The following is a 25,880-nucleotide window of genomic DNA, read 5'->3' on the forward strand; positions in this document are numbered from 1 at the left end:
GTCTGCGGGGCATTTTTGCAGGGTTGACTGCTTTTATGATGACTAATACCAGATTGCTGTGCTTTAGCTCTGCAGGATAATGGAATCCAAGTTTTAAAAGTACATCAGTGGGCTTATTGTAGACTTTACCGGTCTTGTAAACCTCACTTGTATATTAAGTGAAAAACAAAACTGATTAACGTAGCAAGACGGGTCCCTCTCAGGTCTACGGCGCAGATTAGCTATGACATCTTAGGCCAAGCTCAGACGCCCTGTTTAGATATTCAGTCAGACAGGCTCCTCACAAAGTGTAGTAATTAATGACATTTAAATGTTAAATGGATCTTGGTCTGGTTGGCATTAATTAGGTGGATTAGAAACAAATCCCAATAAGACAATCTAATGTTCTGGCATTTCTAGAGTTGTGGTGCTCACGTGGCGAGGTGCTTTACCTCTGCATTAGCCTAATATTTCCTCCAAGACACTGAGATCTTGCAATCAGAGAAATTAATGCAAATTCAGCTGACCCCTCTTTCGCTACAGTATTTATTATATAATTGTGGATGAGCAAAATAAAATTGCAGCAAACTTTACAGATAAAAGGAAACTTCGCATTTGTCCTTCAAGCTTAATTTCAGCCTCAGCTGACCAATTTACACACAAATACGTTCACACATACGATGCTTTATTTCCTCCAAAGTCACATTCAGAAGCAGTGCTTGCTTCCAGGTGGTGCACTACAGCTAACAAGCTCCGCTAAATTAAATTACAGCAAACAATTTCCACTGTGAGACAAACAAAGACCTGGCATCATATTTATGAACTTCACGAGAGCACTAACCAAGCATTAGCTTATCCCTCGAGAACACCCAACGTCCTGGCAGGCTTTTGGGTAAAAACTTTGGGCTTTTGGTCCTCGAGCTAAATAATTATTTGGAGAAATTGTAGTCGAGGTGTTCAAACATCAGGAAGCGTATGGGTATTCTTGTGTGAAAACTTCTATAGATCCAATTTCATTTGGCTGACAAGCAGACTTTGAGTTAAGAATTTTTCAGAAAGTTTTAGAACTTCTTTTCGGTATGACTGTCCAAGGTACTCCACAGTTACTCTGATATGTGCCAGTAAATTGGGTTTATGCTGAAGTCCCCTCCATTATCACGTATAAAAGTGACAGTTATGTTGAGTAATGTGCCTGGACACACAGTGTTACCTCTACAATTGGTTCTCCATAGAATTTCAGTTGTTTTCATGGGTCCAAATTGAGACATCGCTTATTTTTATGTCCCCATAAGTCATAATAAATATAGTAACTCAATTCCTAATGATAAAACTATCAGTATTCCACATATCTCTGAAGTGGAAATTTCTGATAGTAAGATGCTTTTAGCATCAAGCAGCTGAGATGATTCAAACTAAATCGTAGAGGAAAATTTGAATTCATACAACATAATCAACTCTAAGTGAAGACAGGACAGCTAAGTAGATGTTGCCAAACGATGATGCCAAAATTTATAGACCCTAAAAAATGAATTTTTCATGGCAGTGCGCCCTTGTTTCGTCCTCTGTGGGTGTTGTTTTTCCCGACACAAAGAATTTATGTTCGGGGAAATGTGCTTGGTAATAAACGGTCAGAGTCTACGCTAATGTATAAGTCTGACAACTTCCTTATAGAATCCTCGGACATTTGTGTTTTGGGATAATAAAATCGGGGCTCAGTACAAATGCACTTTGTAACAACAGGAGTCGAGGCGTCATTCTTTAATATCCTGTGAAATGTTATCTAAAACACCAGCATTAACGAAAGTGAAACATTTCAGTGAACTGTTCTCGTTCATAAACTCAATAGATTACAGAAGCATCGCCTACTGCAAGCAGCCACTGGTTTTGTTGGATGGTTTTGTCACAACCTGCCTCAAAGGACTTACAAAATGTGGAGAACACAAATGAACCTTTAGCTCCCACTGCAGCCAAACCAAGTCAAACCAAAAGAGGGAGAAAGAGAGAGACTGCTAGGACAGATGAGGAGGTATTTCTTGAGGCCTGGAAACTGTCGCAGCTTCTTGGATTTTATTTTTGCAAACTACTGACAAATTTGAGACTTTTTTCCATTTAGATTTTTCTAAAATAAAAAAAAAACAGCGACACAAACCCCAAAGATATGTGGAATAAATGAACTTCCCACTTATATATTATATATTTCAGTTTCTAAACCGAAGGAAAAAAAAATCAACCCAAGGGTTTTATGAATCGATATTCAAATCAAAAATCTTTTTTTACAGCCAGTCCTGCTTTATTCATACAAATGATACAATTTGCTTATAGAAAGTAACCAAAGAACGGCAAATTGGAATCACGTTTGAATTGTGGGTCTATACATTTCTACAGAATACTTAACACATTTTAGTTAAATACTAATCGTAGTACTTCTGGTCTAGTTACCCACCATGATGCATCATTACAGATGCTGTGCCAGAATTAGCACAACAGCTGTGAGTCACACTATTGCAACTTGTCGAGCTCTTTTTGGCAACTTTTCTCACCACACAGAATGAACCATCAGATGCAAAAACATTTTCCTCTGGTTCAGATTTCACGAATGCTGAATATTCATACACTTAGTCATTGTATCTTGTCTTCGTGCACCTGCTTGACTTTGCTGATATATGATATGTGAATAAACCCAAAAATCCCCGACAGGCATTAAAAGGGGTTTTTAAAGGCCTGAGGACACAGCCGCTTAGCTTTGTGCCATCTAAGTTCAGCGTTTGCAGCTGAACAATCTCATTCAAAACTGGGTTGATTTGTGATGCATCACAGACTACGGCTAAAAATAAAAGGAAGGACAAAAAAGCCTCCTGATGATCCCTCAGTGTAACACAGTTCCAAAGATTGTAGCTGGATTAAGCTGCTACACTGGTGAGTGGGTTGGCCCACGCCGCCCCGAGCACTTTCACAGGCGACGGAATTGGATGAAAATGTAGCATCTCTTCAGATCAGATCACATTATTCATTGCCGTTCCTCCTTTTTGCCTTTCGTGCGTCTGCACACTTGGACAAAATTAGTGTCCTCACCTGGTAAAAGAGACAGCCAGTCTGATGGCCTAATGGAGAGAAAGCTGTCCCTCTGCGTACAGTATGCTTTGACACAATGAAATGATGTCGCTATTCTTGGAGGCTGCTTGTGCACTTCGATGGATGCCATTTTTCACACCATTAACTACAGCCTACTGGTTTTATTCACAGCGCAGAGATAGGCCAAAACAATCCTAAACACGCCCACGAACGAGCACGATTGAAACAATTGATCTAAGCTGTTCCACCCAGTCTGTCGCAATTCTGTGCAGCAGGAGAAACCATTATCTCCATCCGCCCTTCATCTCCCCCTCTCCCTCTGTTTTTCTCTTGCACATATTCTCTGTCTTTCTTTGCTTTTGCCTTTAAGACCCTTTTTTCATCCTATTCGGCTCTACCCTTGCCTTGGGACAAGCAAAGGGGCTTGTAGAAAGTACAGAAGCATGGTAAAAAAAAAAAAATAAAATATCCCTGCTTTATCCAGAACTAGCCCACGGTAGGTGTGTTAGTTGATGCAAATCAATGAGCACAACAAGTGCAATTTTTGGAGTGTTTACCTCAGCAGAGGTCTAACCTAAAGCCCTCATTACAGTCTGCGCTGAGTGCAGGGTTCGCGGAGGGAGGCCGAGCTCAAAGGACCAGCTAATCCAGTGGGTTTTACAGGCATGATGGGCTAGTCAATATGCTGGGCCTGCATCCTAAAGAAGCTGGAGGCCCACAGCAGAGCAAGGTAAAGTAGGCCCAGGGGAATGCTTTGCGTGGTGCAGTTTTTATTCTCGCCACAGCTTTCAAGGTTAGACGATGCTAAATTCTTAACCCGTTGTTTACCTCTGCGCCCTCCCTCCTCTGCGATCGCCTTTCAATCCTCAATTCTGCTTACATTTTAATATGGGCACCGGGGAAATAAAGATCCTATACTGTTATATGCACAAGATGTATAAAAATCTCCTCTTAGCGGAGATGGGTCCCATTTGTATCAGCTCGTCTGCTCCCTCGCAAACGCGAGCACATCTATGGCCATATAAGAATCTATTTAAAAGCGGCTCAACCGAGAGATGATCGGACATTCTACTTCAAATCCCCAAGCAGTATTTCATCAGTCCTGAGCATAATTGAGCTCCTGATCCATTCCGGGGATGGACAAATTTATGTGGAGCTCAGCTTTAGGCGGCAACACAGGTGTGGTGATGGCAGGGGTGTTTTGTATTCAGCGAAGGATAGATAAGGCTGGAGGTACCTTGTTCTTGTTGTTTTCCTGAGCAAAGAGAACTCTGCTGGAGGCACGTCACCAAGTTTAATTTAGGAATTTAATTTCCACACACAAAAGAGGTCAGAGAAGGAGAAACAAATTGACAGACACAGCAGGCCGGTACTTGTCATTTCTTTCAAATAGCTTTTAATGAGAAGAAACCCTTTGGTCCAGGTATACCGGGTTGAAGGGTACTTTCCTCGGTGTGTGGCTGCGCTTTCAGCACTGCCCCGTGAGCATTGTTGGCCTGCAAGGACAGCTGGTCGGCATGTTCACATGTCAGAGATTGGGCCAAGCCGTGCCTTAATCTAAAGTAAATGGATTCAGTATTGGAGAACAGACTGGGCCATCCTCAGTGGAGATCACTGGGCTGTGGTCAACTGGGCAGCAAACCCACAACGTTGGCAGCCGACTCAGAACGGTTGTTTTGTGGAAAATGATCCATCGCAGCACAGCTTTGTGACTGATTGTAATTTCTGATTGTAGGCAGTCATTTGGACAAACAAAAAGAACCGCGAACACCTGCCAAGTTTATTACTCAGCCATATCAAGTCATTAATAGCTAGATTAAATTGGGTATTTATTTCCAATGTAATTACTCCAGCACGTTGGCACATACATAGTAGAGGCACGTTTTCTAGGGAAATGAACATGTTTTCCTCTTTTTGTTCCCTAATTCAGTTTTTATTAAGACCGGTATATTTAATTTGTTGAGAAGATTGAGCCCATTGCCTAAAATGGAAACAAATGAAAATGCGATTATTGTACTTCTTCCATCTGCAATGACCAATTTTCCCTACAATATCATTCCCAATGCCCTGAAATGTTCCCCTAAATGTGTGTTTTTTTTTTTTTTTTTTATATGGTTCTACTCTGTGAGTGAGAGTGCTAGTGATTACAGGAGCCCACCTCATGGTTAAATGTTGAAGTGTTCTTACTAAGCACTTTTCTGCTCCCTGCCCTACTCAGCAGCAGCATCAGCAAGGGGAAACAGAGTGAGGAGAAGAGATGGCCCCTTAACCAAAAAAAAAAAAAAAAAGGACCCTTTGATTTTGGTTTGAGTCTCCCTTGGGCTGCTTCTGGGATTGGAACAGATTTGGTTCAGCGCTGAGCGCAGTAGCTTCAGCGGAGAGGGGCCGTGTTCCCCGCCCGCCCAGACCTGGATGTGTCATAACTGGTTTCGAACTTGATCTTAAGACACTGCTGGCTTGCGAGCTTACAAGATTGCTGTAAGGCTGACTGATCTGAGACCAGGTTTTTGGATAGTTCACTATCCAGACTTCAGACACACAGCATTTAAAGACCAGTAGTAGCCTCCCTGATCAGACCATTCAGTGTTTTCTTTGACAGACTCCATTTTAGCCCAGAGGCCTTGATTTGACAGCCAGACCAGTGTGATCATGAAGCTGGTACTGGTGGATGAATAGGAAATGAATAGACCGCCCATTTGTGATGCATACACCGATCAGGCAAAACATTATAACCACATTCTTAATATTGTGTAGGTCTCTCTTGGGGCTCCGAAACAGTTGTGACTCATCAGAGAATGGACATGGGCCTTCTGAGGGTGTTTTGTGGTGTCTGGCAACAGAATGTTGTTGGTGGGGGGCTTTTGGGTCCTGTGGGTTGAGGGGAGGGGCCTCTGTGGATCAGGCTTGTTCCAGTGCGTCCCACAGATACTTGATCAGTTTGGGATCTAGTGAATGTGGAGGCCAGGTCAACACCTTGTGCTGTTCTTCATGTTTTATTTGAGTTGTTCCTCAACCATTTTTGTGCGTGTGTGTCAGGCTGCGTCCTGCTGGGGATGGCTGCTGCCGTCAAGGAGTGTCATTGCTATGGGGTGGGGGGGTGCCTGGTTTGGTCTAGGTGGGTGGTACATGTCTAAGTAACATCCACATGAATGAATGCCAGCACCAAAAGTTTGAATTATCACTAGATGGTCAATGTTATTTCCTTCTCCTGTCAGTGGTTTTAATGTTGTGGCTGGTCGGTGTACATTTGGCCCTCATGGATCTGCCATTTAGAGATGGAAGCTTGTCAAGTTGTTTTCCAAAAACAAGCAAAACCTGACTTCTGCTGCTGGTAATAACAAGTGAAAACATGATGACTTTTTTTTTTTTTTTCTTGCTCAAAATCATTCCTGACATACTTAAATCTCTATTATATAACTCTAAAACTGCTTGGTGGCCGGTCTCATTAATAGAGCTGTAACTCAGGGCTTCATTCCTAAAAAAGCTGACATTTGGAGTACACTGATTTCACCTGACACTAGTGTTTTGCTGCCTCTGTCCTCTTCCTCTTCCTCCGGGCCAGCGGCAAGCCAGTCTCCAGCATTGCATGAGCATATGCACAGAAATACCAAAAGGCTGACTGACAGAGACCAGTGTTCTGGACACTCTGTGCTCTGCTACTGATAATTGCTCTTTGTCCAGCTTATTTCCCGTCCTCTCTCTCTCTCCGAGCGTTAATTCTACGAGTTCTGATTGCTTTCCAGTGTTCATTTGTCTTGAGATGAGCACAGACGTGAAGCATCGCCTCCTCGTCGTGCCATCGTTCTGCATGATAACTACATCCCCATAATAACAGTCCATCATTCCTGTATGGTTCCATATAAACACGTGCACCTCACCGCCAGCCCCTTTTCCATCCACACCCCTGCTGCCATTTCCCCCTTTTTTTGCTAGCACCTAATTAAACTATTTTAATTTACCAGTCTGAACCTCTCTAATAACCAACATAGTTGCACTCAGACATTTGTGTTTCCATAGCTGCCCTCACATTCACTTAAATTCTATTTTGGCTAAAATAGACCACTTCAGGTTACAGAGGTTACTTTGCATCCTCTCTTGTCGTACTTCCAGAGAGTCTAGAGTTTACATGGTATCTAAATGAATTATACCCGTAGAGTTGCCGCTCCTGTCTGTGTTATTATTACAAATGGAGTAGTTGATCAGTATATTACCTCCCAATATCCTTCCTGAGCTCCTTCTCATTTTACCTGTCATGGAGCCTGTAATGAGATTTACAAGTAAGACAGGCTGCAGTTGACAGCAGTAGGCATTTAAATTCAGCAAACTTGGAAAAGCTGCCCTGTTGTTCTTTGTTGAATTGTTGTATTGTGCACTACAACAGAAAACAGTGATACGTTACATGCCTCCATTTCAATATTTTCCATCATAACCATGTTATATGTCCTGACTACTAATATTTATAGTAATTTAGAGTGTGTTTGCTTAATTCTATATTGGTAGATGACTTTTTTTAGAAGTAATATCACAATTTTATGTATTTATCTGCAGGCTTGTATAGGTCACCATATGGCGTTGGTTTCCAAGCTGTTTTTTCCTTCAAACAAGTGATTAGCACCCCTTAAAAAAAAAAAAAAAATTAAAAAAGACAGAAGCCACAATGTTCAGTATGATCTACTGCTCACCATTGGTTTTAAAACTGGACTTACTGTTACAGTTTGATGGACCAATCACATATCGCTCTGCTGTTTTATTTTGCTGCTGTGTTAATTTTAGAGAATTGTTCATATTGGGACCAGAGGACTGGAATGAATTAAAACTCCTGTATGCTGTTAAAATATCTCAGAAAAAGCTCAGGCTCATTTCGCCCTATTTCGTTGGTATTACTTTTTAATTCAACAATCATTACTGCTCTTTCGCTCAAGTTCCCTTTAAATGGCTGAATGTTGCGGAGTTTTTTTGCTGAAATCGTTTTCTTTCTAAAAACGTTTCTGAATGTCACGCACCAGCCACGCAGCGGTTAAAGTTTAATGCCGGGTTCACCACAGGTTTCAATCGGACTGCTCTGAGCGTTGAGACTCAAACTCACCAATTTTTGCCAATATATAAGATGTGAGCTGGGAGCGTCCTGCTGGGAAGGGATGCTAAGCAATGAGGATGATGAAGTCTGGCAGACAAGAAAGTAAGCCCCAAGAATGACCCCTTTTTAAGACTTTGTGCCTTTACGAGGAAAAGAAACCACTTCTGTGTGGACAGACACGGCCGATGTGAAGGTCTTTCTTAAAGGACAGTTGTAGTAACTCTGCTTTATATCTTCTCCTTGACTGTGCTTAATGTTTAATCACGCCGATGCTCATTAATATGAAGCGTCTTAGGCCACATTTTGATGAAAAAAAGCTCATTTTGAAGACGATTCCAAATGTGCCGCGGTTCGTGGTGTTGTAAATATATTGGTCATTCTACTTTATATTAAACAGCGGGGTCTAGCTGCGTTCCCCTGAGATCCCACAGTCCAAGCCAAGTATTGGCAAATGAATCAAAAAATAAATTAAATAATTAAAAAGAAATGTGTCACCTACTTTTATGGTTGTGAAATTCCCCTTGGGCCTTGTTAATCTTTTTTCGTTGGTGTTTAAAATATTTACTCAATTAAATACCGGTAAACATTGTAAATCCTCATTTAAAATGCAGTAAAGAAATTGTCCTTCTCTGCACTTTAATGGCCTAGAAATACAGAGATACAGTGTGTTTTTTTTTAACTGTTGGTGCTTAAGTCTACAGTATACCATCCAGACAGCAATAACTTGATTAGAGAACCTCCCAAAAGTTAACATTTGAACTCATTTGACATTTAACGGTATGGGCTAAATGCTCTAAATGAACACTGAGATATGCAGTGTAAGTGCCTTAGAGGCAATGGACAGGATCAGAAAATTGAATGTAGGCAGATTCCTTCTGCAGTGTGACTAATAATGTGTTAAAATTAGTTTTTTAATCGCTTCTCGGATTCCGCTTTTAGCCAGTTGGCACAGTGACTCTGTACATATGTGATCTTGAGCTATGAGAGCGGTACCGTGAAGTAAGTTTAGTAACACGCTCGTAACTTCTTAATTTCTGGGCAGCTTTGCGCTTTGGAGTGTCAGCCTTAACTCCGCGGAGCGCTGCGGCATCTCCGGTTCCCCGAAGACCTTGTGGGTGATAATCAGTCATTACTGCTCCTTCGCCGAGTTATTTATTTCACTACGTTCGCGCAGCAATTCATCATTTATTTATGTGACAGTTGTTATCTGTTATGGTGTTCCTTTCATGTGGCCAAGAAGGGGAGTTTTTACGGAACATTAGGCTTCCATGCATCTGATGGAACTACACTGATTCTGTTTCTTCGTCTTTTGATGCAGCCGGGAATCTCCCAGGTCACTTCATTTGCAGGATATTGACACCAGCGTTATGACTGCCACTGCAGCTAATATGATTACTTTAATGTGTGGGAATGTGCTCTCCCAATAAAAAAGAAAAAGAAAACGACATTTGAGCCACTTTGCAGAGCCCTCTGTAATGGGGGTCTGGGATAAGAATTGTAATATGCGCTGGAGCTGGCACAGGCACAGGCTGTGTTTTTGTTTATAAATAGCTCCAGCCAGCTTTATTCCACTTGCAGTTGTCCCATAATCATCAATCACTCCCGCACACGGGCCGGCTTCTCCTGCTCACCAGAGAGAAGGTGCGCTTCGAGCGGTGCCCCTTGCACCTCCGACTGCGCGAGTACATAAAGTAGAGCGTAGTGAGCGGGGCAGAGCTGGGAGTCGGGGAGAAGGGAGAGGGATGGGGTGGGGGTGGGTGTGGTGGGGGTGGGGGGGTCACTACGTGCACCAGCATTCCCCAATTCGCTTCTTCGGCAACATTAAGACATTTAGGTGGGAGGCTAATCATGTGACGTGCTCGGAGGACGCGGGACGGGGTCAGACGCAAGTGCTTGCTCGGGTTTCATTTGTCTCCGTCTCTCTAGCTGCCTTCGTCTCTTTCTGCGGAGTAGCTTTGCGAGGGGAGCTCACAGCTTTGAGGACACTGCAGGGGGAAGATCCCAGAGAGATTTTGTACTCTCGCACACGTGAACCGATCACTATCAGCCACCACACACACACACACACACACACACGTTTAAGTCGACACGCACAGTATGTTCGGTAGCTGTTTCTTGTTCAGACTGTATACACACACACACGCACAAATATTCCAGCGTTACCATGGCAGTTGTGAAAATACAGTAAGAATCCAGATGATCCTTAACAAAATGGTTATATAACTATTGTCCTGTATCTTATCTAAGCCTGCGTCTGTATTTCCTTTTAGCACGGCTTTGCTGCTTTTCAGCAGCTCTTCACATCTACTGTACCTCCCACAAGACGCCGCTAAACACATGAAGGACATTTGTAATTGCCAAAGAGCAACTGTTTGCTGAATGTAAAAGGAAGACAGCCTCGTTGTGGTTGCAATCCACAATAGCCTCCTACTACAAACACACACTCACAAAAAAAGTGGGATCCCATCACTTTAGTATCTTAATCTAAATCTCCACGCTGTGAGAAGAATTTTACACTTAATTAAATGCAGCCCTCTTGAGAAGCACACCCACCTGGCACCCACGTTCTCTCCCTCCCTGCGTCTTCCCCGATTACCCCCCCCCCCCCCCCTCCTCCCCAAAAGCCGGATATGTGGAAACTGATTCTGATCCTCACCTCCCGGAGTTCCTTTGCCACATCCTTGAGCTCCTTGAGAATGCCGTCCAGCTGGTCAATCACCATCTTCATGTGGCTGCGGATGCGTTCTCTCGGGCTGGGGGTCTCAGAGGTGTCCCGGGCCGGAGCTCTGCTGAGGGACATCCTTTACAGGGCGACGTGGGGCCAGTGGCCAACAGGCTGAGGGCGTGGGGGAGCCGAGTCGGGGTCCATGTCTTTGGCTACGAGGAGCCTCAGTGCTACTGATCCGAACAGGGGCCCCGGCCACGCAGGGAGACCTCAACATCTTAAAAGCACCTGGGCAGCCAAAACACCTTGACGCGCCCGCACTCTCGGCACCGGGTCACACTCTGACATCCATGCCTTCTGGTGGACACTTCCAAAGATGAGGAGAAAAGGAACATGGGAAAAGTCAAACGCAGTAAATCCATGGAAAAAGAAGAAGCAAAATACACGGGCTAAAGCTGGTGTGATACTCTTACATAATCGAGTTGAGCCAACTCATCTCATGTGTCAGTGTGTACGTTTGAAATTGTTACCGGGGAGATGTTATTTAAAACGCCTGTCTATGCAGGGAAGAGACTTTTCCCTTCTTCCACTTGTCCACTACAATCTTTTTCACTTGAGAAACACAGTGACATAATGGCAGGCTAACATACAAAAGTGAAAGCAGAAAGGGGGCTCATGGTAGCCTCCTTCGTGGAGGAAGCTATCCAGCACAGATAGAAAAATAGAGCTCCCAGCAGTTTCAAAATGTGTTTTATTTTATTGGCGGCCAGCGGGGACGAGATTTGCCTTCTAAATATAGTCCCTCAGTAAGGGCTACTGTCTTAAGGAGGGAAAGGACAGATCCTGTTGGGGGAAAAAAAAAAGGAATATTCCTCTGTGCAGTGTGGTGCTTCCTCCTCCAGGAAAATAAAAAGACTCTCAGTAGAAACTCACATCAAAATAAACTTTGCTTCACATCCATTTTCTTCGCAGATGATGACCTAATCACGTTGTCCTTCATTTCTCGTCCGTGAAAGGGACGAAGGCAGGTCTTTTTCACGCAGCGTCCGATTGCAACCCCCCCCGCCGAAACGCGCAGCTCATTCAGTGAGTCGTGGGATCAGAATGAATTGATTTCTAAGCCGGCGGAACGTGACCTGTGATGGGAATTTGAGGAGGGATAAGAAAAAAATCATGGTTCCGATGAGACACAGCAAGAACGGAGTGGAGGGGAGAAATGGGGGGGGGGGGGGGGGGAGGCTGGAAGGCGAATGAGCACCTTCCCCTGGAATTCGGGTGACAGCTTGTCTTATGCAACGACGCTCTCCAAGTCCTCTCACAAAAAAACACTGACCCACAGCGGTCCACAGGGGTGTGCCCAAAAACCAAGGGAGCAGAAAGAGAAAAAGGATTCTCTCCTCTCCTTCAGTTGTTGCTAAGGGAACCCGATCTGCCTTCTTGTGCTGTGATTGGATAATTATTTTACTTCTTATCCGTGTAGTGTTGTGTTTTCTCAGTGGACTCTCTTCAGAGAGGCAGGGAGCTCCGTGCCATCCAGCAGGACAACATAAATCCCATGAAAGCTTCCCGAAGGAGCCCCGGAGAACAAGCAGTGGGGGGGGGGGGGAGAGCTTCTCACCAAATCCAGGGCGATGCCACTGCCACTGCCACAGGGTGTGCTGGCCAATCACACATGGCACCTGGTCAGACGGGAAGGAAAGCAATCACTTATTCTCTCTTGTCTCATCTCCTTTTTTTCATTTTTTTTATAATTTTTTTCCTCTCTATCCCTCCCTCGTGCTCCAAAATCGCAGCGGCACCAGTACAGTACAGCGAGGGAGACTCAGAGAAGGACAGGAATTAACTTGACGATTTTTAGCTACTGTCACCATGCATCTCTTGCTTGAGCAGCACTTGCCTCCACACACACACACACACACACACACACACACCTACTCACCTTTCCCGTGCATCACTTTGCTGTTGCTATGCCCAGAGCAAACTGTCCAGGCACAGCAGGATCACTCAGGCTACATACAATCTGCTGCTTCTTTGGAAGTCTCTCTGTCGCACACACACTAACACCTTCTCCTTTCACCGTCTTGCTGTTCTCCCTCTTCCTCATTTTTGTCTCACACTCCTCTCCGTCACACACGCACACACTCCCAAACACACACAGAGTTCTCTCTCTCCCCCCCCCCCCCCCCCCCCGCCCCCTCCCTTACTTACTGTCTTGACAGAGAGAGAAGCTTCTATCAGCAGGGTTATTTCACTCTCCGGCTGTGGCTCATCAGAGGAGGAGTACGAGTGGAGGATGAAGCTGTGGAGGAGGATGAGGAGGCAGGAGGCATGAGATGGGAACGATGAATGGCCCTGATGGCACTCTTGAGAAGGGAGAGAGGAGGCTGAGGATGACTAAGAGCCGGAGCGGCGAGGAGGGCTCCTGCTTCGGGCTTGCGATGCCACAGCAGCCGCTACCATCACTCAGATAACTGCGCTGCTGAAAACACGCCACCCGTCATCCCCCCGTCCAGCGTTCGCCCGCATCTGAAGGCAGCAGACAACGGCTGTGGTGCTGCCGTGAGAAAAAAAAAAAAGGGGAACTGTGTGATTCTTATGACAGCCTCTCCCTCCCTGCCTGTCGGCCTGTTTTTGTCTCTCTCTCCCCCCTTCTCTGTCACTCTTTCTTCCGTCCCCGTCTCTCTGCCCCTGCGCCCTCGCTGTGTCCTCGCTGACTGCCGGATGAAGGGAAGCTGATGCCAGAGTTTATCGTGGGGCTCAGGCTCCTGCCAGCACCACTCGGCTCCTCTGCTCGGCTCTGTGGAGGAGGGGCTTGGTTGCTTTAAAGGCACAGTGTATCGCACAGTCCCTCTCCTCCTCTCCCCGCTGCCGTCGACACTCCCTCACTATCTCCTCTCACGCTGCCTATCTAGCCTTTGTCACAGTTCTGTCGAGGGTGTTATCTCTCTCTTAAATCAAGATGAAGTCTTCCACTGCCGCCAGCCAAGCCGTCTCAAGGGACGGGGTGTCCAAAGATTCCTGGCTGTTACATCATTAATATACAGAGCAGGTTGGTGTTTGATGACCTCATCTGACTGAGAGACTGAAATGGGGAGGGAGGACCAGCATGACTTTTTCTCTGCCTTGTCCTCTTCATCAGGATATTTATTTTCAACACAAGACATGGCTCCGCACAGGCCTACCAGAAGAACCACCCTAAAGCAAAATTAAATTTCCCATTTAATTTAAAAATAAATTAGATAAACGCACACTGGTTTCTTGAGGGTTTTGGCTGATAACTGTGGAGAGCAGCCAGAGGCTCAGTGCGTTCCTTAGCATAACTGCACGTAGAAATGCAGTGTGGATTCAGGTTAGGTGGGTCCTTTCATGCAGATGAGTGTGTTCTGGTGTCCTCTGTGGTTTCTACCACTAAGATCACAGACGTTATGCTGATGCTGTAAGGCTAATTGGGGGAATATTCGGCGGTATAACAAATTCTCTTTCGCGTGTTGTCTTTGATTAATAAATGATCGAGTTTGGCTTTTTAGTTTTATAGTAAATAAATGCTTCATATTCTGTGTTATCATTTTCCCGAGTACACGATCACATTGTGTCATATCAGGACTTGATCAAACTTTTAATATTTGGAGTTAGGGGGGCTGCGAAGGATCCGATAGCTTTCCTTGCGTTTACACCCGACTGGTGCAGCGCTGCACTGACGAGATGCTTCTCACAAACTGTTCCCTGAAAGAAACAGGTGTCCTTGAGCATGCTGCCTTTGTAGCTTCACTGCTTAGTCTCGCTGCACATATGGGAGGCTTCCTCCGTAGAACGCTGCAACAGTTTACAGTTGTTGTTTTTTTTTTTTTCCTTTCTTTGTGACATTGCAGGAACAGATTTTTTGCTAGGTGATGGTGTTTTTAAGAGAGGTTTGTCCAAAAGAGAGAATGGGATCTAAATGACCTCTCAGTGGAAAGGCTCAGGTGCACAACACTGATAGCTCCGTGGCAGAGATGCCTACTTTGGAAGGGATTATTTCCACCCCCCACAGTAAAATATATATTTTTAATGCTCAAGTCATCCTGACTTGTGAGTTTTACTAGAAATCTGGAGCGGGTCCAGCAAAATAGTAGTCCCACTTAATATTTCTGCCTTGGATTTATTGTGCCATGCCGTTTATGGAGACGTTTTATAGAACGTAATTTTTATTTTTTATTTTTTTCTAGTTGGGCGCGGGCTGACAAACAAGCACAAAGATGCATAAACACAATAATAATACACGGGCGCAGACCCACAAACACACACTCGGAATACACACACATAAACATTAGAGTTGGCCTTCCTTTCCAGGGGAAACTATTATTGGTAATTTGTACCATAAGTATGGAGCCCAGGAGAGATTTTATTTGGCTATCACCAATAAGTTTACCTCCCTATAAGCAATCATATCGTATTTTGTTTGATACAGCAAAGATCTTGTTCTTTATTGTGGCTCTTTTTCCTGGCTCCCCACAGTTCACATCCACTGGTACACGATGTACACAGGATTTATTTTTTATAGCATCGTGGAGGGATGCGAGCAACAAGGATCAATATATATGCACTGTCTCCCCATGTGGACGGAGCATACACATATACGATTACATGGCTGTGTAGGATGAACTTCAGAGTACTTTGGATTATTGATGAGCAAGCAGACTGTTGTCAGTTTAATATATATAATAGAAATGCCTCACATGTGGAAAGCACTAAAATAAAAAAAATATGCCAGAATTAATTGCTTATTTTGACTTTAAAATACTTAATATAACATGACAGGAGGCAGTTCACTGAGCCAGACTTTTGATTTTATGATTTATTTGTTAATATATTTTAAACAACACTTTGACATTTGTGCTTCTTCACTTTCTTGGAGAGAGCATTGATGCCGCTCTCATGTCAGTTCAGTTGATAAGACGACTACAGCCAGAGGCCAGTTTCTGTAGCCCAGAGGAGAATGTGGCTCAGTGTAACAAAACCAACCAACTAAATTAATCAAGTGCATCATTTAATTTGGACACACCCAAAAAATAAAGTTAAAAAAACAAAAAAACACCTATGGCAGTGTTGCTGGCAACGAGCCGTCCTGGAGTCTTGTCATCACTTTGAGGTTGCTAGGTAACCAACAGAGACTTCAGAAAGTTATTGTCCTGTGGACGCAGCCAGGCTAGCTGTTTTATTTTGTTCCCAGTCTGTTTGCTAAGCTAACAAGCGGCGGTATGTTTATTATACTTAACCATGACATCTTAGTTTCAATATTGTCATCCAGTTTGATCTACTTCTGTAAGTGATCAGATATCTGTGAGTTTTATTGAATGAAAATAGGGACTTGTATAAGTTTACTGCTGTTTATCTATCAATACATCCCTCTTTCCTTCTTATTACCTTTAATTTGCTTCACGGCTCAAAAGGTTGCACAGAGAATATCCTGTCATCTTCATGGACTTAGACTCTTCTCCATCATCTGAACAACATTCCTAATGCCGTGTACATCCAACACTGCTAATCTTCGATGCCATAGCAGAGCCTAGAACCGTCCCTGTATCCATATTTGAGCTTCAAAGTGAGGCTCATTAGCATACATTGGCACCCAGTCTTATCGTGCGCATAGCTGATATCGGACATCCGCCCATTTTCTGATCTCTTGCTGACTGTGATCCGTTTGGTTTCATTCACGGGCAAACTAGCATCATGCTACGTTGTTTTGCAACCGCTGCCTACTGCTGGAAATCCCACATCCTGATCATCAGAATCTCATCAAATAAATCCTGGGCGAGTGATTATTTTTACTCTGAATTTCTGCCAAATCCATTGTAATAATCTGAGATATTTTGTGAACAAACAGAGAGGCAGGCGAGGGGGAAAACATGACCTTCTTCTTCAATTGTCAGGGGATTAGCTACATTTCATGGCATTATCCCTTTAATTACTTTGCATGCATTATGCTTTTCCTCTCCTGGCCATTGTGTGGCAGTGTGGTGTAGTTGTGACCTCCTCCTTTTTTCTGTGCTCTGACTCTAGACTAAAATGGTGGACAGTTTGAAAAGTTGCATATTGCTTGGTGTTTGACTGATGCTCTGAAATATGTACTCTCACGTCATACTACTTCTACCGTGTCGTGTGAAGAAGTCGCATGATGCCGTGTCGGAGGATTGTTGGGCATAATTGCGCTTTTTAATGCACATTCAACATACTGTATCTTCATAAATTAATGACGATACATGTGGCACTTAGTTAGTGCTTAGCGTTATTTATTTATAGGTATGTATAGTCGAATGGTTCCCACTGATAAAATACACTCCCACTGAGAGGCTTGAAGTAAATCACATTTCCATAGTGGAATATTTGGCTTTATGATGACTGACGGGGAATGATGATTTGTAAACCAAAGGCACTGAGAGGCACATCTGGCGTCTAAAATATGCGCAGCCAAACATAGATGTTGTAGCTTGCTTACGATTTCCTGTTGTGTCCTTGGTTTCATACAAACACTAAGGGACAGAGAGCTCAGACCCAGCCTGTCTGACAGTGACACCAGTCTCTCCTCTTGGCCGTCTACTGACCTTTTGATATTTCACTCTGCAGCATCCTGTGTGTGTGTGTCAGTCTGTATGTGTGTGCGGTTTTTAGGAATCATGCAGCATGCAGACGAGCGCAGGCTGTCTCAGACCACAACACCTTGTGATGGATCAGCGCTCTTACACACTAAAATGAAGCTGAAGCGTTTGATTGATTTCTCATTTACTCTCCTCACCAGTGTGAAAATGTGGACGGCGCGCGCAGCTGCACGTGGGGCCCCGTTTGGCCCGAGAGGACCTGTGGCCTCGTTGCGAAGGGTGGCCTTGTGTCATGTTCGAGACATGCCAGGAGCTGACACTGCTCACCAGTCCTCAGTCTGCTTGGCTTGGATCAATGTGGGCTTCTATAATTTAGAGTGCTGCATGATAAAGGAGGGGTCAGACAGGGGGCAAGTGTGTGTGACAGATGGCTGTTTTTTTTTTTTTATTATTTTTGCCTGCTACCGATTTGTACACATGCAAGGGATATAAAAACACATTCAAATGTCAATGCACCTGCCACCGAGGGTATTTGAGCCCATTTATCCACTTCATGCTGTGAGAGCAACATGCAAGGAACAACGTGAATCTGGGGTATGAGATGCTTGAGTGCAGGTTTGGAGAAAAAAATAAATAAATAAAACACTTATGCAACTAAAAATCTACTGCAGACTAACAGATGCCGTTACCAAGTTGTAATAACACATCTGTTTATTGCAAGAATTAGATATGAATAGCTGATGATGTTTCATTTTCATCGAGTGACACCGACCTATCAGAACCACAAATTAATCCGAACAAGAAATACAAGAAATAATCAGTAATATGCACAAACATGGTATCGCACTGGCTCAGTTTCTGGACGAGCCATACTAGCTCACTATGTCCTTTTTTTTTCTTTTTTTTTCAAGCGGTGAGTGCAATAGCCCAGATTTTCACAAAAAGTGCATTGCATTGCAGCGTAATTACCAGCTCCCACGGCAGATAAGATAACCGGATGAGAATTTGTCATCAGTACTTCCTACTTTTGAGACTGCTGCAGGTGGTATCTTCAGCGCTGACCCATGCCGACCTCATAGCTTCTGTGACAGCTTTTTCATTTTGGTGGTGCAGGTGTGCGTTAAGTGATTTGATTCGTAAATGTCACAAATCCTTGGCCGTGCTTGCTTCTTTATTTCCAGAAATGCTTTCATCAAAATCCTCCTTTATCGAAGAAAATGGGGCTCCATATGTGACACAGCACCTGGGTGTGTTCAGTTACCGTTCATGCAGACCAGTTTAGATTCTTGTGTAGAAAACAAGTCAAGATTGTGCTGCCAATATAAATACATTTGCATTACTTAGTCTAGTTAAAAGATACATTTAGTTTCATCTTGATTGTTCAGCTTGCAGGCCAACAAAATAAAAATCATGTATCTCTGTGATCACTCATGAAAAATGCAACTAATGTTATCTGCATTAGCCTGCACGCAATCATACTGAGGAGATGCAATCAAGCTCTCGATCATTTTTAACACAGAAATGGTTAACAGTGTCTAGTTAACCCTAAATGTTTACAGTGTACGGTATATTTTCATGTAAATTTTAACCTGCAAAGAAACAACTACATCTGACAAATAAAACTTGGTGAGTACACCTACTACCACTGTTAATACCCTTCTACTGGCGATAGCTATAATGTGAAATGGCGACAACAAGTCCTCAGCTCCAATTAACTCCAGCGCAAGAGCATGAACACACATGTCGAGCCCATCAGCTTACTGTGGCATCAACACAGCACGATTGTGGATGGGGTCTGTCACAGTTTGGCCCTGCTCATTGTGGGCCAGTGTGGTTATCTCCTGCTGTGAGGATGCGGTGGAAATAGAAATGAGCTCAGCATGCCCAGACATACTGTGGCTTCCATTATATATGATTTCACTGCCTTAAGGATGGAAAGCCGTATGCTCCGAGAAACCTGATTGCAAAAGTCCTCCTCCATTGATTGATGTATCACTAAATATTCACATTACTGCCCAATTTGCTCTCAAGCAGGCTGGTCCAGTAACATGATAGCATAATAATCCATAAATACCAACAAGTACATTATGATTTTTACATTTAATGAACTATCCTTTCACGAAACATGTATGAACAACCTTTTCTTAAGAAAAGATAAGTGAATGATTTCAGTGTATAGTTGCCATCTGCTGTTTAGTTATGAGTCTCAGTGTTGTGTTATGGCCACACACTTACCGAAAGAGGGAAACCCGTAGTGGTTAAGAGTAGCAATTACTTTTATTGAAAAATTGCAGTTAATATCTTCTATATAATTTTCGTACTGTGCAATTTCACCCCAAGGGCCAGATTGGACTCTTTGGTGGGCCGATTTTGGTCCACGGGCCATATGTTTTACACCCCTGATATATATAGTCATTTGGATTCTGCTACTCTTTTCTTTACTGCTTTTTTACAGCCTGTTAATCAAGCAAAAAACTGTTAACAAATTCCCTCTATACCACAGGAGAAAGCATTGCCCATAGGGACCCTGGGGTTTAAGTGTAGTAGCTGGTAGGTAAGGATTTCATATGTTCAGCTTTCTTGCAAGGACACATTTATCATGATTAATTGGACTCATTTGCCTTGATTGTAGCTGTGCAAAAGCTGCTAAGAAATGTAGGATTCATAGCAGCAGCAGGAGAGGGCTTCGCCTTGCATTGTGGAAGGTGGTAGAAAAACCATGTCAAAGCAAAGTCTAGTCTTTGATGTGGAAGATAAAGGGGATAGTACAACAGAGAAATCCAAAGCTACCGGTCACACAAAATATCTTGAAAATAAGGCTATGCAACTCATACGTGTATGAATTATTCAGAAGTTGAGTTTAAAATTAAATTGGGCAAGCTCTGTTGTTTTTGGAAGGGACACATTTTGACTGTTGTGTGAAAGTGATTGCTTCATTCAACTGAGTATTTTTTCATTGTCTTTTTGTAGGGCTGGGCACAGTCTCTGAAAAAGGCAACTAGATTTTCCCCATCAAGCTGATGTAGGGCTGACTGATTAGGATGAACCACAGGTCAACAGTACCCCGTCAAGTTAAAAACACGTGGCTTGGTAGCACATATCTGGGATCAGAAGTTCTCAGCATATGGATAAACCCCAGCTTTTTCACAGTCTTTAACGATATACATCGAAACTCTCGCCCACTCATATGAGATAAACTTTTAAAATGATTCTGTCAATGTTGGGTAATTTTTTGCAGATGTTTCTGTACTGTTGCAGTCTTGCGCTTCATCTCGTAGTAAATAAAATGCGCCCCACTCGGCTGCATGCCTCTATTTGAAATGTTGACATAAACTATCTTTGCTGCTTCAGCTTTTACACAAACTTTGCAACTTGACCAGAATTTAAATCACAGGGAAAAATCTGTTAACACCTGCAGCTCAGTAGCCATACAAGCTGAATAGGTCACGTCATTTTGAAACACCTTGACCAATCATGTTTCATAGAGTGCAGTGGGCAGTGCTTGTTATACTGTCTTTCACACTCAAACACACAGGCATGTCTTACTATCTTTATGGACCTCCATTGACAGAATGCATTCCATAACCCCTTCAGATAACTGCAAGGTGTAAATACCCCTCTCTTTGACCCCAGCCTTTCACTGTCTGAAGCCTAAAATCCTTCAAACCGCCCTGTGGAGCAGTGAGGACTTGGGGTATAAATTAAAGGATTATCTTATCTTGTCTTAACATGATAGATTCAAACTAACATTTGTCCACACAAACACAAAAAGACACATACAAACCACACAGAGGCATAAGCACTTTCCCCTGTCGGCTTGTGTGACTGGGATTGTGTGACAAGAGTTGCTAATTTGCAGGTGCTGCTATCATCCCCACTCTGCCATCGAAAAAAGCATGGAGTAACCAGCTCTGCATTTATATTATCTGTGTCAGTTGGCATCTCTCAAACTGCCACAGCACTTGAAAGTGGATGAGCGAATGTCACTTGCAGTTATTCTCAATATTCATGCAGACCAGGGAGATTTTTACAAATCCTCTCAATTGTGCTAGGGAAAGGATATTAAAGCTCAAATTCACAGAAAGATAAAAAAAAAAAAAAAAAAAAAAAATGCCTCACCATAATCCATAATAACATTTAATCCTATAGTGTTATTTGCGCAGTTTGTTACGATCACCATGCATCAGTGCTTTAACAATCAGCCAGTTTTATGTTTATCTTTCAATCTTCCATCAATTCCCCTTCGTGTTCAATTTGCTCAGGATGCCCTCTCTGTCTCCTTGTGAAATGCTAAGTAGTCGTCCCCTTTTAACCCTGCCCTTCTCTCAGAAGCTAAAGTATCTTTGGTGCGCCGTTTGCCAAAAGCTATAAACAAGTGTAATAGAATTGCGGGTTAGCCGAGATAGCCGACTGTGCATCTCCCATCACCCCTGGCTCCCCAGCCGTGTGCTAACAAGCCCGGCAGCATCATTGTGAATTCATAACAAGTCGCACCAATGTGGGTCATCTCTGCTGCCTCTACATCTTCCTTGTTGCCCCTCCTTCTTTCCGTTTTCCTCTTCATACTTGTTTTTTGGGCTCACCTGTTTGCCTATTTGACAAACATTATTTGTCTCAGCTGGGCAAGGGACTTGAGTAAATAAAGAGTATTCTCTTCCAAGACTACCTCACTCGAAGGGAGAATAAAAGTGTGTTTGTCACTTCTACAAGCAAGAGTTTAATTAAAGAGGGCGCCGTGAAGTAGTGTATTTTGGAAAACAAATTGTGTTTTTAGAATTCATGTCATTTTTCAAGTGTCATATCTGTTTGATTTGTCGTGCAACACACCGAGTCCTCTGTGTCCACCGGGGATTCAGAGATTACCTCTAAAATAGCAATGCACTGTTGTGACAATTGTGTTACCGCCTTGTCAACGGCATGAAAAAATCTGAAATGAAATGACATGCAGCAAAAAAGTGTACCTTTTCTTTTTTTATTATTATTAACTGTCACCTTTCCAGAGACATTCAAGTTGATAAATTCTTGACTGTGTGTGTCTGCTGTCTATAGTAACTGCAGCCATTAAAGTAAACAAAATGATCGATTTGCTTTTGATGGAGATTGTTTAATTTTAATTCTTCTTTACCTCAGCTGAACATTTGGTTCATATATTTTTTTAATCAAACAAATCTGTCTTTTTAAGTTGTCGTCAGTTATGGTCCATCTCACCTTTGGTGATCCCCAAGGCTCCATGCTAGGCCCACTTTGTAGTGTGCATGACATTTTCATAAGGGTGATGCACAAATATATGGTACATTAAAAATATATATTTTTTTCAGATTTTCCTCACAGAACACTGGAAATTGAACTTGTTCGTAACGTATCCGTATCATGTATCCTTATTTCACAATATCCTCTTGTCTTCCGATTCCAAATGTCATGCCTATAACCACAAACCTAATATTTATCTTTGACCTTTCCATTGAAAGACATGTTACAGAAGTAGTTCGGTGATGTTGCTATCAGCTGAGGAACACTTCAAAAATGTTCTCTTCCACTCTAATGTTAAGGTTTTATATGCTTTTATGTCATCTTGAATTGTTTTTTGTATATTCACTGTATTCAGGGCTGACCCTATAAAAGCTATTTCATATCTTCTTGCTGTACAAAATCAAACTGAACAACTTTTATCAAATACTACCAGACAAGATCATATCAGTCCTGTTTTAGACTCACTGGTTTCTTGGCAGGGCTTCGCTGGCTTATCCAAAGTCCCAGAATAAAAAAAAAATCCAGAAACTAAAAGTGACTTTTTTATTACATAAATTAAACACCACTTCCTATACCTCGAATATAAATCACCTTTAATCATGTTGACACAAGCGAGAAGGGAAATGTTGTACATTAAATGTACGCCTGGTATCCTCATTACATATGACTTTGCTGTTCTACAGATCAGCCCTTGAGACTGTTTTCCTAATCAGCATCGACAAAGTCCTCACAGTTCATCAGACCCAACCTTCAGGTGCTGGCTAATGATGCCTTTTTAATTCCTCAAGAGGAGTCATTAGTTGATTCAGATATGTACGGGGTCTGAAAAGGAAGATGCATTCAGGCAGAGGAGAAGGGGGGTTGCTCCAATAAATGTGCCAGTGAAAATATGAATATGAAAATGTACTGTGATCCAAGGGCTGAATTATTCAGCTCAGCCCTGATGCCTACTGCCACTCTTATTTCATTGCCTAAGGCGGTTTCTTTCTCATTGCCATAGTCTGAAACATAGCAGGAGATGCCAGAGGAAGATTCTTATCCTCTTGGTAACATTTGTACAGTAGAAATCAAGTGCAGGTTTAAGGACACAGGTGGTGACATTTTACATGAGTCAACTGAACAGTTCATTATGATCTCAAACTAACTTTTTACTCACGTCATCAAAGTTGCTCTGCCTTTCCGACTGTTCTGTCTGTTGTTTCTGCGTCATGAATTCAAATGATATGTGAGCAAACAGATGTACACCAGCATCAGTTTAGCCTTTACTTTACAACATAGGTTGAACTGGAATACACCACAATTTACACCAATCAGGCATAACATTAAAGCCACAATGTTATGACAGGAGAAGTAAATAACATTGACCATCTTGTGACAATACAATGTTCTGCTGGGAAACTTTTGGACCTGGCATTCATGTGGATGTTACTTAGACATGTACCACCCACCTAGACCAGACCAGGCACCCCCACCCCGTAGCAATGACACTCCTTGATGTCAGCAGCCATCCCCAGCAGGATGCAGCCTGACACAGGGACACACACAAAAACGGTTTAGAACAACTCAATAAACATGAAAAACAGCACAAGGTGTTGACCTGGCTTCTAAATTCCCTAGATCCCAAACTAATCAAGTATCTGTGGGATGCACTGGAACATGCCTGATCCGCAGAGGCCCCTCCCCTCAACCCATAGGACCCAAATGTCCCCACATTCTGTTGCCAGACAACAAAGGACACCCTCAGAAGGCCCATGTCCATTCTCTGATGAGTCACAACCGTTTTGGAGGCACAAGGGAGACCTACACAATATTAAGAAGGAGGTCATAGTGTTATGCCAGATTTTATAGCTAATGTTTATTTCATCAGTTCTGTAAAGCATACAGCAAAAATAGTCTCTTAAAGTAATTTTGCCTTTTACCCAAAAGGCATCTTTTGTTCTAAAGAGGCAGGTGGGGAGTCCCAGACTTTTTAACCTCTTGTGGGAGCGTTTAGGGTTGTTGAGGTCAATTGCATTTGTGTTGAGCTGTGTAGAGAGGGACCTCGAGACTGCCTTGGCTGTAGGTGGCTGATAGGTGGTGTCTCAGACCACACCTTCTGTTTGATCGTTCCATAGATGGCTTCTTTGACCCTTCTCTTGAACATCGGTCTTCTCTGGCCAAACGTGTATGTTGTCCTCGGCTCAGAGGTAGGTGACTGCTGAGCACTGACCTGAGGTGTTGGCTCTCTTGTGTTGAGCCATGCACTTGTGAGGTGGTTGTTTTGTTTTCCCACTGCACATGTCTGTGCATTGTACTGCATACACTATTGCTCTGCTTGCAGCTCAGTGTTTTGTCCCTAGGGTTGACAAGGTTCTGCCCTAGTGTGTCACTGGACTTGGAGTGCACAGGGACTACACTCCTGAGTTTTTCAAATTCTTGGAGGATTCACCTAAGTTGTTTGTTACATTGTTCTTTCCCTTGATGTATACTATGTGTCTTTTGTGTGACTGACAAAGGCTGCTGACATCCTCCTGAGTGAACTTGATATTTTGGTCAACTGTGGTCAAATTTTTAGTGTCCTCTTTTAACCTGAGTGTCATCTTTGAACTTGAACCCGTGAGTGGAAGGAGTTTCTGTAAAGTTGGTCAGAGCTCTCCTCTCAACCTCCCATCAATCTGTTCAGAACATGAGAGGTGAAAAGTCTTGTTGTTTTTGTTTGCCATGCTAGTACAGTGATGGATACAGTCTCCCTGACATTGTTTGGTCTATTGGACCACCCATTTTGTACCACACTCAGAAATCTCAATATTGATTACATAGATTGCTGTTTGATGTTTATGACCCCCATCCTGACAATCCCCTTACATTTTTTTAAAGGTCATATTTGATGTGATGTCTCACATGACTTCCATTGAGCTGGGTCAGAACAGCAAATTGGAAAACTGTTGTCTTTTTGTGTTCATGGTCTCCTGGTCAGTGATCTTTTCCTGTTGAAACTGAATCATGTTCACAGTGCTCCTTCTGGCCAGTGGTCACAACAGATGGATATACACCAATCAGCCATAACATTATGATCATAATCGCTGATCAAGTGAATGCCGCTGATTAATCTCATTGTCATGGGACATATCAATGTATGTTTGGAAGAAAGTAAACATTTGACAATTTGACAAGGATCAGATTGTGCTGGTTCTAATAGAAGGGTGTCCGAGACCAGTCAGGGTGCCCATGCTGACCTGGGTCCACTGTTGAAACCGCCTACTATGAACATCAGAACTGGACC

At 43.1% G+C, this 25,880-nt stretch overlaps 1 protein-coding gene across 1 annotated transcript in view; it reads right to left on the reverse strand.

Moving 5' to 3' along the window:
- Positions 1-11,153, reverse strand: part of insyn1 (inhibitory synaptic factor 1) — a gene marked incomplete at its 3' end in the record, with an annotated part of 41,499 nt that extends 30,346 nt beyond the window's left edge. Inside the window, exon 1 of the mRNA XM_084541689.1 lies at positions 10,785-11,153. Within this exon, the coding sequence (XP_084397815.1) occupies positions 10,785-10,928 (144 nt within the window). The 5' untranslated portion in view covers positions 10,929-11,153. The remainder of the gene's footprint in view (positions 1-10,784) is intronic.
- Positions 11,154-25,880: the final 14,727 nt, after the last annotated feature.

Source organism: Chelon labrosus, assembly GCF_963514085.1.
Source record: "Chelon labrosus genome assembly, chromosome: 3".
NCBI classification, from domain to species: domain Eukaryota; kingdom Metazoa; phylum Chordata; class Actinopteri; order Mugiliformes; family Mugilidae; genus Chelon; species Chelon labrosus.